The sequence below is a fragment of the Euleptes europaea genome, chromosome 1 (genome assembly GCF_029931775.1).
Source record: "Euleptes europaea isolate rEulEur1 chromosome 1, rEulEur1.hap1, whole genome shotgun sequence".
In the NCBI taxonomy this organism is placed as follows: domain Eukaryota; kingdom Metazoa; phylum Chordata; class Lepidosauria; order Squamata; family Sphaerodactylidae; genus Euleptes; species Euleptes europaea.
Genome location: NC_079312.1, coordinates 108,155,154 through 108,171,419, shown reverse-complemented (window position 1 = coordinate 108,171,419; position 16,266 = coordinate 108,155,154). Strand labels below are relative to the sequence as shown.

The 16,266-nt window shown below is 42.7% G+C and overlaps 1 protein-coding gene across 3 annotated transcripts in view; it reads left to right on the top strand.

Annotated features, from left to right (window-relative positions):
* The window catches only part of TENM2 (teneurin transmembrane protein 2), an 860,742-nt gene that overhangs the window by 774,518 nt on the left and 69,958 nt on the right, over nucleotides 1-16,266 (top strand). For all 3 annotated transcript variants that reach the window (XM_056867244.1, XM_056867243.1, XM_056867245.1), the window contains one exon: nucleotides 4,849-4,995. In XM_056867244.1, coding sequence (XP_056723222.1) covers nucleotides 4,849-4,995 — 147 coding nt within the window. The remainder of the gene's footprint in view (nucleotides 1-4,848; nucleotides 4,996-16,266) is intronic.

Here is a 16,266-nt window from a genome sequence, read left to right as displayed (position 1 = left end):
TCTTGTGGTCTTGCTCGACAATTTTCGCTTACTGTTGGATAAGGGCAATCCATTGTTGATGATACTAACATATCAGCGGTTTTTAATACAGTCGACCATGACATTTTGATGGATCAACTGCAATGAATGTTTGGGGGAAAGGGGGCTACCCTGTATTGGTTTCTGTATTTTTTTTGCTGGCAGGAAACAGTTACCATAGAAGAGGCAAAGTAGCTACTCAGGATCTGATATGTGAGGTACCCTGAGGGTATATTTTATCCCCAATGCTCTTTAATCTGTCTTTAAAACCATTGGCTGAGATCATCAGGAGCATTGGAGTGGGTTGTCACCAATCTGCTGATAACACCCAGTTTTATCTAAACCTCATGGCAAAGGTATGAAAGTCTTGGGCCAGTGTCTCCAGATTGTGGACACATGGATGAGGTTAAACAAACTGAAGCTTAATCCAAAACAAGACAGAAGTTATGCTAGTTTGGAAGGCAGAGTGTTTGACTGGATGGGATTAAGTTTCTGTAGTAGTTTGTAAAGAGCTTGGAGGTACTCCTGACCCATCCTTGTTAATGGATAGGAACATCAGTGGTATTGCTAGGAGCTCCTTCATTCATTTACATCTAGCTCATAAACTGCCCCCCTATCTAGATTTGGATTAGCTATGCTACTGTCCATACTGTCTATGCTACTGTATTGTAATGTGCTTTACATGGGACTGTCTTTGACATCTTCTTGGAAGCTCCAACAGGTATAAAATGCAGCAGCAAGGCTTCTCACTGGGGTCAGCAGCTTGGAACACATAACTCCAGTTCTGTGTCAACTACACTGTCTACATATATGCTTCCAGGCCCAATTCAACATGCTGGTTGTTACATTTAATGCCCACCGCTGCCTTGTGCCCTCATACTTATTGAACTATATCTCCAGGTATATTCCCTGTTCTGTAGGATTGCCAACCTCCGGGTACTAAAAATCAAGTGGCAACACTTTGGTTCAATAACAATTCAAATTGTATCCTGACAGTCCTGAGCAGGGATGGGGAAACTTTTTTTCCGCCAAGGGCCATTTGGATATTTATAACATCATTCATGGGCCATACAAAATTATCAAAAAATTAGCCGACCAAGCCCCAAGCAGGCAGCTGCCCCAGATGACACCCCCCGCATGGGCAAGCGGGCAGGCATCCAACCAGTGTCGCACTCACCCACCTGGTGGCACAGGATAGTCTGTTGCACCAGCCGGGCATAGCCGTCCAGCCGCATGCCGGAGTTGCTCTTGCTCCGCATGGTCGGGGCCGGATTCTACAGCCAGCTCCTGCTACTTCCACCTGCAGGGATGAAATGAGGACACACTGGCTAAGAACTCGCCTCCCCGCACGCACATTCTGGCCCTGCCCCCTTTAACCTCTCCATTGTCGCCACTTCTGCCCCCAGCCCTCTTGTAGTACAGAGAGAATACTTTTATCCACAGGTGGGAAAGGGTTAACACAGATTCTTGGGCGGTCCTAGCATCTCCATAGCTAACAACTCTTCTGCAAGGGGGGAAAAGGTTCCTTTTCTCAGCAAAACAAACTCACATCCGCCTTGAATAGAGGCTATTCCTGCCCATGGGAGGGGGCGGATTGCCATTCTTAGATCCTTCTGAGCTAGAGATCTGCCAGGACTCCTGAAGGGCCAGACCAAATGCTTTCTCAGGCCTTAAATGGCCCCCGGGCCTGACGTTCCCCACCCCTGACCTAGATCTAGTGAAGAGGTCACCTTTACTTGGTACATGTAGGAAGGTATGTAAGGCAGTTTTGTTCCAAAGAACATTTGGTGAAGGATAAATGTTCAGCAGATTTAGCTGTAAGTTAATGCTTTTTTTTAAAGCTTGAATGATGTTAAATTTGTCATTTATGTATTTTAATCTGTTTTAATTTGGTTTATTTTCTTAAATGAACTATTATAATTTATATCCTTGCAACTTGGTTCCAATGTTGTTCACCACTTTGAGTCTGAGGATATAAGGACAATCAAAATGTTTTAAATAAATTAATAAGAATGATTTATTGTTTTGTTCATTTGTTTCTGCAGTTTGTGTGAGTGTGTTTTAAGTGCTGTCAAGTTGCTTCCGACTCATGGCGAACGTATGAATCAATGTCCTCCAAAACGTCCTATTGTTAACAGCCTTGCGCAGGTCTTGGAAACTGCAGGCCGTGGCTTGCTTTATAGAGTCAACCCATCTCATGTTGGGTCATGTCACTCTTTTCTTGCTGCTTTCGCCTTTTCCTAGCATTATCGTATTTTCCAGTTTGTGTACTCTCCTGATTATGGATCTGTCATTTGCTTTCATCATTTAATCTTGCACTGCTGTTTGCTTAATTTTTTTTCGTCCTCTGCTGTTTGCTAGTTTTGTTTTAACTTTGGCTTTAAGTATTTTAGTCTTCTTTTTCTTTTAATATTGCATTGGAATTTTCTGGGTGTGGTTTCTGCTGATATTACTGATATATTATGTGGGATCTAACAGAGCATTTCTATGCGTGGAAGGATTTCTGCCCAAGAAACTCAGCTGGCGCCTGGGGAGTAGCAACTGGGCATGGTGGGGGGACATTTGAGGCTGCAGGTTAAGGGGAGGAAAACAAGGAAGTCATGCTTCACACATGGAAATCCACCTGCAGAAACACTGTGTTAGATACAGACCACTATTATGTTTGTTATTTTATGCTTGGGGTGTTTTTAATTATTATAGCATTGTGTTTGCTTCCTATTGATGTATGTTGTGCCTTACCCCTAGAGTCTTTGTGCTGTTGGATGGATAGAAAATCTCCAGATAAATAAATAAACCATAATTAGGGATCTTGAATAATCTCATTATAGATCCACTTTTGTTCTTGTGGCAAGTTTTTCAGCCTTCAATCTGTTTGACTTCCCTGTGATCTTGAGAGAGTTGGAAGAATAAATAATATATCATGATACAATTGGCAGAATATATTTGTGTGTAGTTTCAAATGCCCCCTACACACTTCCTCTCCATTTTTTACACTTTATTATAGTACTGAAAGAGGTTTTTATGTTTGTTTGTTTTAATGAGCAAAAAGTACAGGTCTTGTTGCATCTTTTGAGACTGTTTTATCTTCAAGATGTAGACTGCCAAGGCAATTCCATTATCCATGGACATTTTGGTGTTATGTGCAGACAGCATGGCAAGTTCAATATTTCAGTACAGGTCTCAGCTGACAATGAAATATGTTTAGCCATAGCCACTCATTTTACGGATAATCCACAGGGCCCTACTGAGTATGTTATCTTCCATTCTGTCCGCAAAGCAAATTATTGTGGGGTCAATAATTTCAAGCCAGATACTAACTTGATAGAATAAACTTTATTGTATTGTATTTTGTTGTTATTTTTGACACCCTTGCTTTAAAAAACACACACACAAATATTCACAATGCCAGGCATCTTCATTTTCTTTCTTTTCTTTAATGATCACTTAAGTGTCAGATGACTTAATTTGTACACTGAAACTGGGGATTATGTTTATTCAGCACTGAATCATCCAATGATCCCTGCATCCCTAACTATACAAGTATCTGAAATGGTGCACAGAAAGGTTTGTAGTGATGCTGTAACTCTGGCACCCTGAGCATGTGTTTTATGTCAGTTGCAATGCCATTAGAACAGATAACAGCATATCACACATATAGGTTGAAACTGTCTTAGATGGCTGAAGAGTGGCTGAAATGCTTGTCATGATAAGTGTTAAGGCAAGTCGTCCAAATGCATTATCCAGTCAACGCACCTGTCCCCTTTGCTCCAAAATGTAATAGCTTTGCTTGGCAACGCTGCACTACATTTGATGGCAAGGTGGTGGTGGTGGTGGTGGTAGTTCTGATGCACCTCATCACTCCTTGCTGCCGCACAAGTGTGGGTCTCAAGCCAGCTTATGATATCAGTGCAATAACACAAGCCACAGCATGGCACTGCTTCTGCAGTTGCTCCCCTCATTCTTAGCGAGGCAGTAAAGCAAAAGATACTGTTTGGAAACAACTGTTGAAACTTCTCTGTCTGATTTCCGAAAGGGATTCCAGCCATTAGAACACACGCTCTTTGCATTTTAGTACGTGGTAGACAGCCATTTTTATCCTGCAGTTACTCCAAAATGATTTGTTTGATTTCTGTTCTTTGGCTGCTGTGCAATCCATTGGTTGGTTGGTTTAAATGTAAGGCTAATTCAGGACTGAAATGGGTTGGAAGTGAGGAGAAAGACTGAATAATTAGGAGACCTCTCTTCTATTTTAGGGGTATTTCACATATTAGTAGACACAATATAATGTGCAAGTGTGGGTACGCTCACGCTTTTCACTGCCACAATATCATATAAAGCATAGACATTTTTATCAGATAAGGCTGCATTTCAAGCACACACTAGATTGCATTCTAGCATAGTGAAAACGGGCATAATTAAATCACCTTTGCTCCCTAATAATTTATAAAAACTTGGAATCCAACCACAGCCTCAGGCTTTTGTTGAGAGGGAGAAAAAACAAGCTGAGAGAGAGAGCATAGGATGCAGTGTGGTAAAGTTAGATATTCAGAGGCAAAAATGAAATTAAGCCCTAAGTCTTAATTTGGTTTGGCTTTGAAAGTAGATCCCAAGGGCTACATGGAGCTTTCACAGATTATTTCTCTTTTGCTTTCTACTTCCCATAGTGAACTTCTAAGTGAAAAGATGGGTGGGTATGCCAGCCCAGCGTGTTTTATACAGCCTTTGGCTTCCTTTTTGAGTGCGCAGTAACTTTGTTTAATGTTCCTAGAGCGTAGCATCTTCGTGCAAATCAGTATTTCTTGTACTTATCTTCTTCATTTCTTCAACCAGATGGCTGCCCTGATTTGTGCAATGGCAATGGGAGATGCACACTCGGTCAGAACAGCTGGCAGTGTGTCTGCCAGACCGGCTGGAGAGGGCCTGGATGCAATGTTGCTATGGAAACCTCCTGTGCTGATAACAAGGATAATGAGGGAGGTGAGCAAAAGTCTTCCAATTCCCAGTCCCTAAAGAGCAGAGGTTTGTGTGCAGTTTGGTCATGAGTCATTTTACTAGAGAAAGACCCTCTCTCCTACAATTGTCAAGTGTTGTTGTTACATTTCCTTTGAAACAAATGAGATGGAGAAAGTAGTGCTCTTGTGGGGGAAATGATGTGACCAGAAAGGCTGCTTTTAAAAACGGAAGGTTTGATTCATCCCTGGTGAAACACAGATGTAGTTGCTGGGATTTACATCTTAGAATGGCTTAGAGTTTTAGGACGCAGTATTTCCATCTGATATGCAATCTGTTGAGTTAAAATCTCAGAAACAGCGGAATGCCTCACAGTTCATCCAATAACTGGATCAGCAGATGACTGAGCAGGATATGTTGCAAGGTGTTAAATACCTGCTAGTGGCAAAGACAAAATAATACTAGACAAAGATAGCTCAAGATATTTAATGTTCCGTGATTCACAGACGGAGATTGTTGGCATGATCATTTAATTGGTTATAAAGCGCTTGTTATTTTATCCCCAATCATACACTTCCAGAGAAAGGCTTGATTTTTAAGGCACCACATTCTGCTTTATCTTTTTAATTTTCAAAACAACATTTTTTTTTAAAAAGCCCCCTTTTCTCCCTAAAGCTGTTGAGCTAAGTCTAGTTGCCACAATGGAAAACAGAATATTTTGTGTAAAAGTTTGACAATTAGTAGTTAACAAATAGTTTAACAATCAGTTATGGAAAGAAGAACAAAAGAATCACTTTGCTGGATAAGACTAAAGTTCCAGCTTGACTAGCAGTCCCAAGTGTAGCACCTGTCGATGAATTTCTTTGTGTCCGCTTGCTTTCCTATTGCCCATTCTGTCCCCATTCCCTCCTCATCCTTTTCAAGTTCCCTTTTTCTCTTTTTCCTCCCTCTCCCCATGCACACTGGTCCTTTTCTACACTTTCCTCTGTCACCTTTCACATACTGTCCCTCCCCTTTCTCTGCCCTTTTGTTCTCTCTGTCCTTCACTTCTGCTCCATACCACTTTTGTAGCTGGCTTTGACTTCTGCCAAAGGCAATGTGTGTATTGCAAAATTGTGGTGGTGGTGATGGGATTAACTGTGGAGAAGAGCCAAGTTCCATCCATTTTCCACAAGGTTTTGGCAGTAGCCACAGCTTTAAAGGTAGCAATCTCACTTTGTTTTTATTTGGGGAATGTATTTGCTAGAAACCACTTTGACACAAAAAGAGCTCTACCACCAGCAGAAAGGGGAAGAAAAATGCTCACTACACAGAGTGAAAGCAAATATTACAAGAGGTGAGGAAAGAGAAGGAGGAAGATAAGGGAGGATTTACTTTCCCCTAGTCTCAGACCTACTCTGCCTTAGTCCCTTAACTTGCCTTACCCATAATACCTTTGTGTACACACCAAATAAAATAAATCCATGGAGGCCACAGTACTGGCTTCAACTGGACTATTACCTGAAAATATCCCTCAGAACAGAAATCTTCTATTGCTGCCTGAATGTCACATTTAATTGAGTCTTTATCTTTAAAAATATGTATGAGGAAGAGGACTTGAAGAAAATCTAACATTTACTCTTTTCCATATGTAACCTCAAATATGTTTAAATGGTAGGTTTCTCCCCATATCCAGAGAAACAAAAAAGACATGACAGCCATTTTGTGAGAGTGTACATTAAGCTTTCTCTGTTGCGGGAGCTGGCGGATTATGCTAACGTCCAGGAATGACCACCAGTAGCCACCAGAGCTAATAGAAATGCAGTTGTTTATTTTTACAGTGCTCAAATACATGCACTCTTTCCACCACTATCTCCCGACGCAGACTCATGGAGTCTAAGCTATTTATACACAATGCCACCACTAGGCATTAATTAGTGAGTCAGGCTGAGTCACCCTCCAGGTGCAAACATCACCTGAGCTTCTGGCCTCAACTGGTTCTAGCCAGTGTAAACCAGGCCTCCTAGGGGCTTTCCATGCTATTGCGGCATTCCAGGTTGACAGTCAGATCCCCTCAATCTAACACCTGCTATTGTCACAGCTAATATGACAGCCTTGCATATTCCGACATTCTCAACATTCCAGAAATTCCCACAGGCACAACAAGGTTGAGATTCCTAGTCCAGCCTATCATTCTGTCCATGGGTATTCAGCTAAATGAGTCTGGGATTGTCGGAAGTAGGGCCTAAAGATGATCACCATCGCAACTTGCTTACCTGACCATCTTGTAATCAAAGATTATTGTCAGCTACCTTTGAACACTGGCACCTGCTGTTAAAATGTTAATCATCGTTCATGAATTTCAAAATTTCCTTTTTACCATGTAAGCTTGTGGTCATCATCACCACATCTTATGAAAATATTTATTTTTGTCTTTCTGAACCTTCTGCCAGTCAGTGCCATTGGATGAAAACCATATCTGTTCACTCTCTCTAGCTCATGTGTAATTTTATAAACCACTTCTTAGGAATAATAACAATTCTAATGAGTCCCCCCCCCCAACTTAAACTATGTCATTTCTATATTATTATCTCCTTAATTTGAGATTTTCAAAAGAACTTAAATATTATGACATTATTAAAATGACTGACATTACTTATTGCAAATCTACATATAGAAACTTTTTCAAAATGTGAAGAGCTTCCAGCTCAGAGTTCAATCAGTCTAACATAGTGAATTAACCAGTGGGCTCATAGTGATGAGCTTGCTTTATTCAGAAGGCGTATTTTCAAATTTCAGGCCATCTTTCATACTGTACTTGCTGCTGTATTGTAATAACGCTTAGAACAAATTGATCTGTTAGCTGAACTTTGTTCAGCATGTTCAAGGAATAATTGTTAATGAATGGTACAAAATTAAGAGCTCCTTCCTACCTTGGCCTCTGGTGTAAGCCAAGCTTTGTTTTCCTACCCGCAAGTCCATTACCAGCCAGCTAATCAGCACCAGGGGGAGGGTCTGCAGAGCAGGGGATCCGCCAACCATGGCAGGGGCTAGGCAACCCTAATTGTATCGGAACCTAGATGAAATGCTGTATATAGATGATTTGAGGACCACTTTGATATGCAAACAGCAGAGGGGCAACAATCCAGAGTCTGCTATCAAGCCATTTATATAAAGGAGTTTGCCACAGGGTTTCGTTAATGTAATGCCAATAAAATTATGAGAATTTCAAGAAAAGTAAAAGGTAAAGGTAAAGGTCCCCTGTGCAAGCACCGGGTCATTCCTGACCCATGGGGTGACGTCACATCCCAACGTTTCCTAGGCAGACTTTGTTTGCGGGGTGGTTTGCCAGTGCCTTCCCCAGTCATCTTCCCTTTACCCCCAGCAAGCTGGGTACTCATTTCAACGACCTTGGAAGGCTGAGTGAACCTTGAGCCGGCTACCTGAAACCAACTTCCATTGGGATCGAACTCAGGTCGTGAGCAGAGCTTTTGACTGCAGTACTGCAACTTAACACTCTGCGCCACGGGGCTCATAGTACACAGGCATATTCTCACCAGCTATCTTACGTTTATAGAATTAATTTCACCTGGAGACTCACCTTCACACATCCCACTCCAGGTGGGCTTTAATCTGGAGAACCGGGTTTGATTCCCCACTCCTCCTCATGAGTAGCAGACAGTAATCTGGTGAACCGGGTTAGTTTCCCCATTCCTACACATAAAGCCAGCTGGGTGACCTTGGGCTAGTCACAGCTCTTAGAGCTCTCTCAGCCTCACCTACCTCACAGGGTGTCTGTTGTGGGTAGAGGAAGGGAAGGTGATTATAAGCTGGTTTGATTCTCCCTTAAGTGGTAGAGAAAGTCAGCATATAAAAACCAACTCCTCCTCCTCCTCCTCCTTCTGGTGTAGTGGTTAAGAGTGGTGGTTTGGAGTGGTGGACTCTGATCTGGAGAACTGGTTTGATTCCCCACTCCTCCACATGAATGGTGGAGGCTGATCTGGTGAACTGGATTTGTTTCCCCACTCCTACACATGAAGCCAGCTGGGTGACCTTGGGCTAGTCACAGCTCTCTTAGAGTTCTCTCAGCCCCACCTATCTCACAAGGTGTTTGTTGTGGGGAGGGGAAGGAAGGTGATTGTAAGCCAGTTTGATTCTGCCTTAAGTGGTAGAGAAAGTTGGCATATAACTCCTCCTCTTCTTCTTCTTCTTCTTCATCGTGATAGCTGCTTCCCCTAGCTATTTGTGCGGCAAGGTCCTGCAGTGTAGGCCAATCAGGTTCTGCAATCCTTTAAGACACTTTGGGATGGCTCTTGTTAGTTGTCTGAAGGACTTAGCAATGTCACACAGGAAATGGGTAGCTAAGAAAGGAGTTAAAGCTAGTATTCTTTCTACTAATCAAAATATGTTTTCATGTCTATTGAAGCAGCCCTGTCTAAGTTCTCTTGAAGTTCTTAATAAGGGGCCTCATGGAAACCTTCCCATTTCCATAGCAGAGGTTCATCTCTCCATTTTTCTCTTCCTCCTGTGACACCTCCATCACTGCTAAATCTGACTTGCTGTAACCCAATATGCTTTTGTTCTTGTAGCTTCTCTCTTTCCTCCCATGTTACTGCTGTGTTAACACACTTCCATGCCACCTTCTCCCTTAAATGGTTTTCTGTGGGTGCACCACAGGGTGCCCTGGACCAGAATTTCACCATAATTGTATGGCTGTTGGCAATTATCTTTAGTGGGAAAACAGTGATGATGTTGTGCTTTTAAGATAAAACATTTTAAGCAGGTAAAGAGTTGTTTACTAGATTTTCTCTCTGCTGGTTTAAAGGATGGGGCAGATTTCTTTCCGATGCCTGGTGATTTCTGTCTTTGTGTTTTCTTCTTTGTGTTCTTATGTCCAGCTGCTACAGCCTTAAAACTAGAAAACTGCTCACAAAGGAGATGTAAAATCTAGGATGTGTTTGGCATGCCATATAGGGACTATAAATTAGAACCATGCTTTTAAGTAGTGGGTTTTTTTTTTCATAAGCATGGCGTACATAAAGATAAATCAGATCCAACAAGGAGAAAAAAACTAAAAGGAAAAAAACACCTTTTAGAGGCTGAATTATGACTTCGGACGGGTTTGATTTCTGTCTTGCCCTTGAGAAGAGAGTTGTGCATTCATAATTATGGCAAGAAAAGGGCCCCCCATTAAACTCATGAGGGAATACATCTCTCCCCCCCCCCATTGCTGAGCTGGCGCAAGTTACCTTGCAGCCCAGCTGCAGTGGCAGCGGTGTCTGGGAGCCACTCCAAACTGGTCTATCACTATCCGCTGCTGCGGCTGGGCTGAGATGGGCTCCCGGTGTCTACCACCGTGGCTAGGCTCCAGGTCTGCTGGGCTCCCCCACAACAAAGTAAGTGCATGATGTCCACATGCGAAAACCACTCTTTTTAAATTTTAAAACTTTTTATTTTATTCTGGGGGGAAAGTAAACATTTTAGATTTTTCTGCAAATCTGGGGAGTCCCCCAAGTTTGCAGAAAAGTCTGTTTAGCATCTGTATGGCCCCAATCTATAGATTTTGGTATCCACAGATGGGGGGTCACACATCACGGTTAGATTTATAGATATAAATTTTTGGAAAGCAGTAGGACCCAGTGGAACTTCCAACATGTATCCTCCCCTCTCCATTCCTCCCTCTTTTCCTCTCTCTCTCTCTCTCTCTCTCTCTCTCTCTCTCCCTGAGCAAAAATAGAGTTCAAAATTCCACTATGGCTAGGGGAAGAACTAGATACCGAGAAACCCAAATATGTTTAATGAGATGCTTGTTTCTGATCTTGTGAAGATCAGGTTCAGACTATTTTCATTAAAAAATATTTTTACTACAATGAGTTTTTTATAAAATAATTTTACAAAGGAAGCTGCCTAATTAAAAGATAGGATTTTCCTGGGGCCAGCTCCCTGGTAAAGCCTTTCATTCCACTGTACTTTTTAGGTTTTAGAAAGATGTTTGAAGTCCATTAATTTACTCTTTGCATCATCCTTTAAAACTTAATCCCCTTTCTAATCAAGCCCTCAGTAGTTTAAATAACTGTTAAGTATCTTTGTTGCGGATTATGAACAGTTATTCAAGATTATATGATGAATCTAATACTCATAGGATTGTGATTAAAATCTATAAATCTCCCCAAATGGCACATATAACCATTTAAAATACCATAGACTTAATTCAGAGAGTTAAAGTATTTGAAAACAAGAACCAAGAGGTGACAAAAGGTTAGAAGTTATTTTCAACTACATACTGTTTCTGGATTTCCTGTATTAAAGGCAGTAGCTGAATTGCTTGCAAACCTTAAGAGCTAAGGGTAGACAGATTCACAAACTGTTCTGCCTCAGTGCTTTTGGTCTGATGCAAATGTGTTCCTCCTTAGTATTAAAAACTTCTCACAGCATAGTCTGTCTGAACTTCAAAATATCTTGGTAGTTTTTATCTGTGATACAAAAGAATGGCATAAAGTATATTTCTGTATCCCTAGTTGCTCTCTTGTTTTAGATTGGGTAACAACTGTGGGGCCAATAAAAAGGCCCCTGTGTTAATATCAAGTGCAAGGGAATTATGACAATACCTGCAAAAGCCCCCCAACACTAATATTTCAGAACTAGGATATTTAATCATATAGTAAGGATAATTCTGCTGGATCAGACAAAGGGTCCATCATGTAGTCCAGTTTCCAACAATGGGCAACTACCAGTCCTCTGAGAAACTTCGAAGCAGGGCCTGAACCTTCCCAATCTGCTGCCAACCAGCAACTGTGTGGAAAGAAAGCAAAACTACTCAGGAAAGAATCCTCTGGATCAAAAGACTATGGGGAATTTTTCACGGTGGACTTTGCTTCGGTTTCGAATCGGAGCAAACAATAAACCGATTTAAATAGCTTTTTCATGGCAGCGCAGATTCTCCCCCCATCCCGAGGCATTTTCAATTTTTCACGGGAGAAACAGCGCACTTCTCTGCGCTGCTTACGTCTGCTGCCGCTCATGACTCACCGCTCCAAATCCGCCTTATCCCGCCCACTCTTCCCATGATCCTGCGTGTGTGTGTTGGGGGGGGCATCCTGAGAGCAGCAAATCCAAGCCAAAACTCCCATCACTCTTCTGAAGAGAGGCAGCCAGTCTGCTCTGGGTCTCCCTCTAGCCGGTGCGATCCTATGTGTGTGTGTTGGGGGGGGCATCCTGAGACCGGCAAATCCAAGCCAAAACTCCCATCACCCTTCTGAAGAGAGGCAGCCAGTCTGCTCTGGGTCTCCCTCCAGCCGGTGCGATCCTATGTGTGTGTGTGTTGGGGGGGGGGTATCCTGAGAGCGGCAAATCCAAGCCAAAACTCCCATCACCCTTCTGAAGAGGGGCAGCCAGTCTGCTCTGGGTCTCCCTCCAGCCGGTGCGATCCTATGTGTATGTGTGTTGGGGGGGGCATCCTGAGAGCGGCAAATCCAAGCCAAAACTCCCATCACCCTTCTGAAGAGAGGCAGCCAGTCTGCTCTGGGTCTCCCTCCAGCCGGTGCGATCCTATGTGTGTGTGTGTTGGGGGGGTATCCTGAGAGCAGCAAATCCAAGCCAAAACTCCCATCACTCTTCTGAAGAGGGGCAGCCAGTCTGCTTTGGGTCTCCCTCCTGCCGGTGCGATCCTATGTGTGTGTGTGTTGGGGGGGGGGTATCCTGAGAGCGGCAAATCCAAGCCAAAACCCCCATCACCCTTCTGAAGAGGGGCAGCCAGTCTGCTTTGGGTCTCCCTCCTGCCGGTGCGATGCTGTTAGAGTGGCAACTCCCCCAGCCAATCACCGTTCTTGGGGGAGGAGAAAGGAGACGTCTCGGGGAGCGAAGCAAACATTTTTTCATGGGCATCCGAGCAACAAAATGCTCTTCTACTGGAAAGTACGGCTCAGAGTTGGTTTGGATTGCCTCTCTTTTAACCCGGCTTATTTTGCTCAGCGGGGGAAAACACGGATCTGCAGTGAATAACCAAAATTTGCCTCCGACGCAAATCAGCATCGAAACAGCAGCAAATCTCCGTGAAGAATACCCCATTGATTAAAAACTCCATTACCACACCTCCAGACCAGATTTAAAATTTAACTCTCAGCCCCTCTTTGAGCTCTCTCAGCCCCACCTACCTCACAGGGTGTCTGTTGTGGGGAGGGGAGGGAAGGCAATTGTAAGCCGGTTTGATTCTTCCTTAATTGGTAGAGAAAGTCTCTATAAAAACCAACTCTTCTTCTTCTTCCTCCCCCACTGTGCAACTGGGCACAGACTGGACAACACCATGCAACTTGCTGAGCCCAGTGGCTGCTACTGGGCCACTGGGCCAAACATTTTTCCAGGGAAAGGTTGCCAGAGCAAAGGAAGGAAAGAAACTGAAGGGGGGGAGAAAAAAAGTAGTTGGCTGGTGGGTGGGAAGGAGAGAAGGAAGTAGGAACACGAGAAAGGCTGTGGAAGCTTTCAAGAAAGGGAAAGAGGAAACAGTGGGGGAGAAGAAAACGAAATACCTCCTGCAAATCCTTGCAGGTCCCCCATTTATTACTTCTAATAACCACTCTAAATAATTGTTCTTTACCAAACACTTGTTGGGTCTTCAAACTTGCCAGATGTTTGGTTGCCGTTCAACCCATTTAATAAGATTGTATGTAAAGCAGAACGATGCATGCATAATCCTCATAATCCGTGGTTCCGTACTGTGGTGTCCACGGGGGACACACAAGCACCACATTGTACCGGAAACTGATGGATCGGCAAACGTATCTTCATGCGTCCAGCCACCACCCCAACCATATCAGACAATCCATTGTCTATAGCCAAGCCCTACGCTATAGTCGCATCTGCTCCAATCCTTCAGACAGAGATACACACTTGAGAGACCTACAGCAAACATTTTTGCAACTACAATATCCTTCTGATATGGTGAGAAAGATGATTGAAAAGGCCAAAATGATACCCAGGCACAACTTACTACAAGATAAGCCCAGAGAGAATGACAACAGAACACCTCTGGTTGTCACTTATAGCTCTCAACTAAAACCAGTCCAACGTATTATTAAGGACCTACAACAAATGCTGGATTGTGACACTTCCCTCGCTGAAGCACTGGGGGGGGGGGCGTCCCTTTCTTGCTTACAGACAGCCGGCTAACCTAAAACAACTTCTCACCCATGATGATAAACTACTTAACAGGAACGTGGACTCTGGCACCAAGGCCTGCAACAAAGCAAGGTGCCAACTTTGCCCTCATATAGATTCTAGGAACATCATCTCTGGACCCACCAATGTCAGCCATACTATCTCAGGTTCATACTCCTGCTCATCTTCTAATGTGATTTATGCCATCACATACCAGCAATGCCCTTCCACAATCTACATTGGACAAACAGGTCAGTCTCTTAGACAAAGATTAAATGGACATAAGTCTGACATCAGAAACCACAATATTAAAAAACCAGTGGGAGAACATTTCAACCTTCCAGGACATTCTGTTGCAGATTTAAGAGTAGCAGTTCTCTTACAAAGGAATTTCAAAGGGAGATTGGAAAGAGAAACTGCTGAATTACAGTTGATATTCAAACTAAAGTCAATGCATTTACCTGGGCTGAATAAAGACCTTGCATTCATGGCTCATTACCATTGCTGATTTCTCCACACCCATCTCTCCCCTGGACATCACAGACTCTTCTGCATACCCCACCTAATCCCATCACGCCTGCTATTCACATTTACATACTGTTAACATTTACATACTAATGCTTGTCTGAATTCACTCTCCTCTACTTAAAGACAGATGGATTCACATTCTAGCTGTATCTGAAGAAGTGAGCTGTGGCTCACGAAAGCTCATACCCTACCAGAAAATATTTTTGTTAGTCTTTAAGGTTCTACTGGACTCTTGCCCTTTTTATTTCTGAGTGCAGCAAGTCCAGTGCATGTGAACCCTTTTCTACAAAAGAGATCAGCTGAAGCCGCTATGCGTGTTGAAATGGCAACAAGTGCCCAGTGAGAACGCTTAGAAAAATTAGAACCAAGCCTGCTGCACTGCTGTTGTCTGTCCTTGCTCGTCCAACTGAGTCACTGTCAGAATCAATATAATTAACGCTAGAATCGGTACTGTTAAGATGGAAAATGCAAAAGTACTTCTGCAAGTACATAGAATATTTTCTTAAGTTTGACAAGCAAGCATGTGAGCAATTAGTGACTCTTTTGAAGAACAGAGGATGCATATATGTGAGATATATACTTAAAACTATCAATAACAAATTCCAGTTGTTTATTATAGCAGCTATTCTAAAGATGACTGTGAGCACCAGGTCCATTGTATTGACTCTGGGGAGCCGTTTTTGTCTCCTGTGGTATTGTGGGTATTTGTATTGAGAACCTTATAAATCTTTTGTCTGAGCTGAATTAGAGACTCCTGCTGAGGCAAAGCTTGATGAGGCAAGCTAAATTACATGATTTGCTTTTGTGCTGTGAAATACTTGTATTATCTTAAATGTCACGAGCCTGCTGAAATATCAAATCACAGGATTCACAGTTCTTTAAAAGCAAAGCTTGTCCAAATAATTATTGCAAGGGCAAATTTCACTTTTCTCGCTCCCCCCTTTCCCTACACAATCGTCTTTTATCATTAATTCAGAGATGATTTTGTTCTAAGAAGCTCAAAAACACATCCTTAAATTCCAATAAATAAATAGGTCAAACACACTGTTCAGAACAATGAATTCTACAAGTGATTTTTTTCCCCTGAACAGAAGAAAACTTTCTTTGTTGCCACAGACAGCTTTCTCTTATTCTGTTATGTCAGTCAAAAATAGAACTAACCATACATAGATGCTGCAACATAATAGGCCTTCTATGCTGAAATTCCCTCTGATATTCTTCTAGGTAAAAATACTTTTTTTCCAGTGAGGAGGCATTCTAAATGTTTACCTCATGAAAAGCTTTAGGAGAGAAGAATTCTGCCAGTGGAACACAAATCAGTTCCAATCCAATGTCATTAAATTTATCCCACCATTCCTCTAACAGTGCACCATCCTCACACAGCAAAGTGCATGCTACCTCACTTCCTGGAGTAAAGGAGGGATAGACCATCTTAGGTTTATGGGTGCCCTCATGCCTTTGATTTGGATCCCATAAATTGCTACTGGAAATAACTGATGGTCTGGGATCTCCCCTTTTCCTTCCCTCATGGAGCCCTTTCTGACTCGGGAAACTTTGCTGGGGTGGAGGGACTCACGTATACTAATAACTGCTCTGAATGGCTGTAGTGGGAAGGGGAAAGGGAACAAGTTTGCCCTT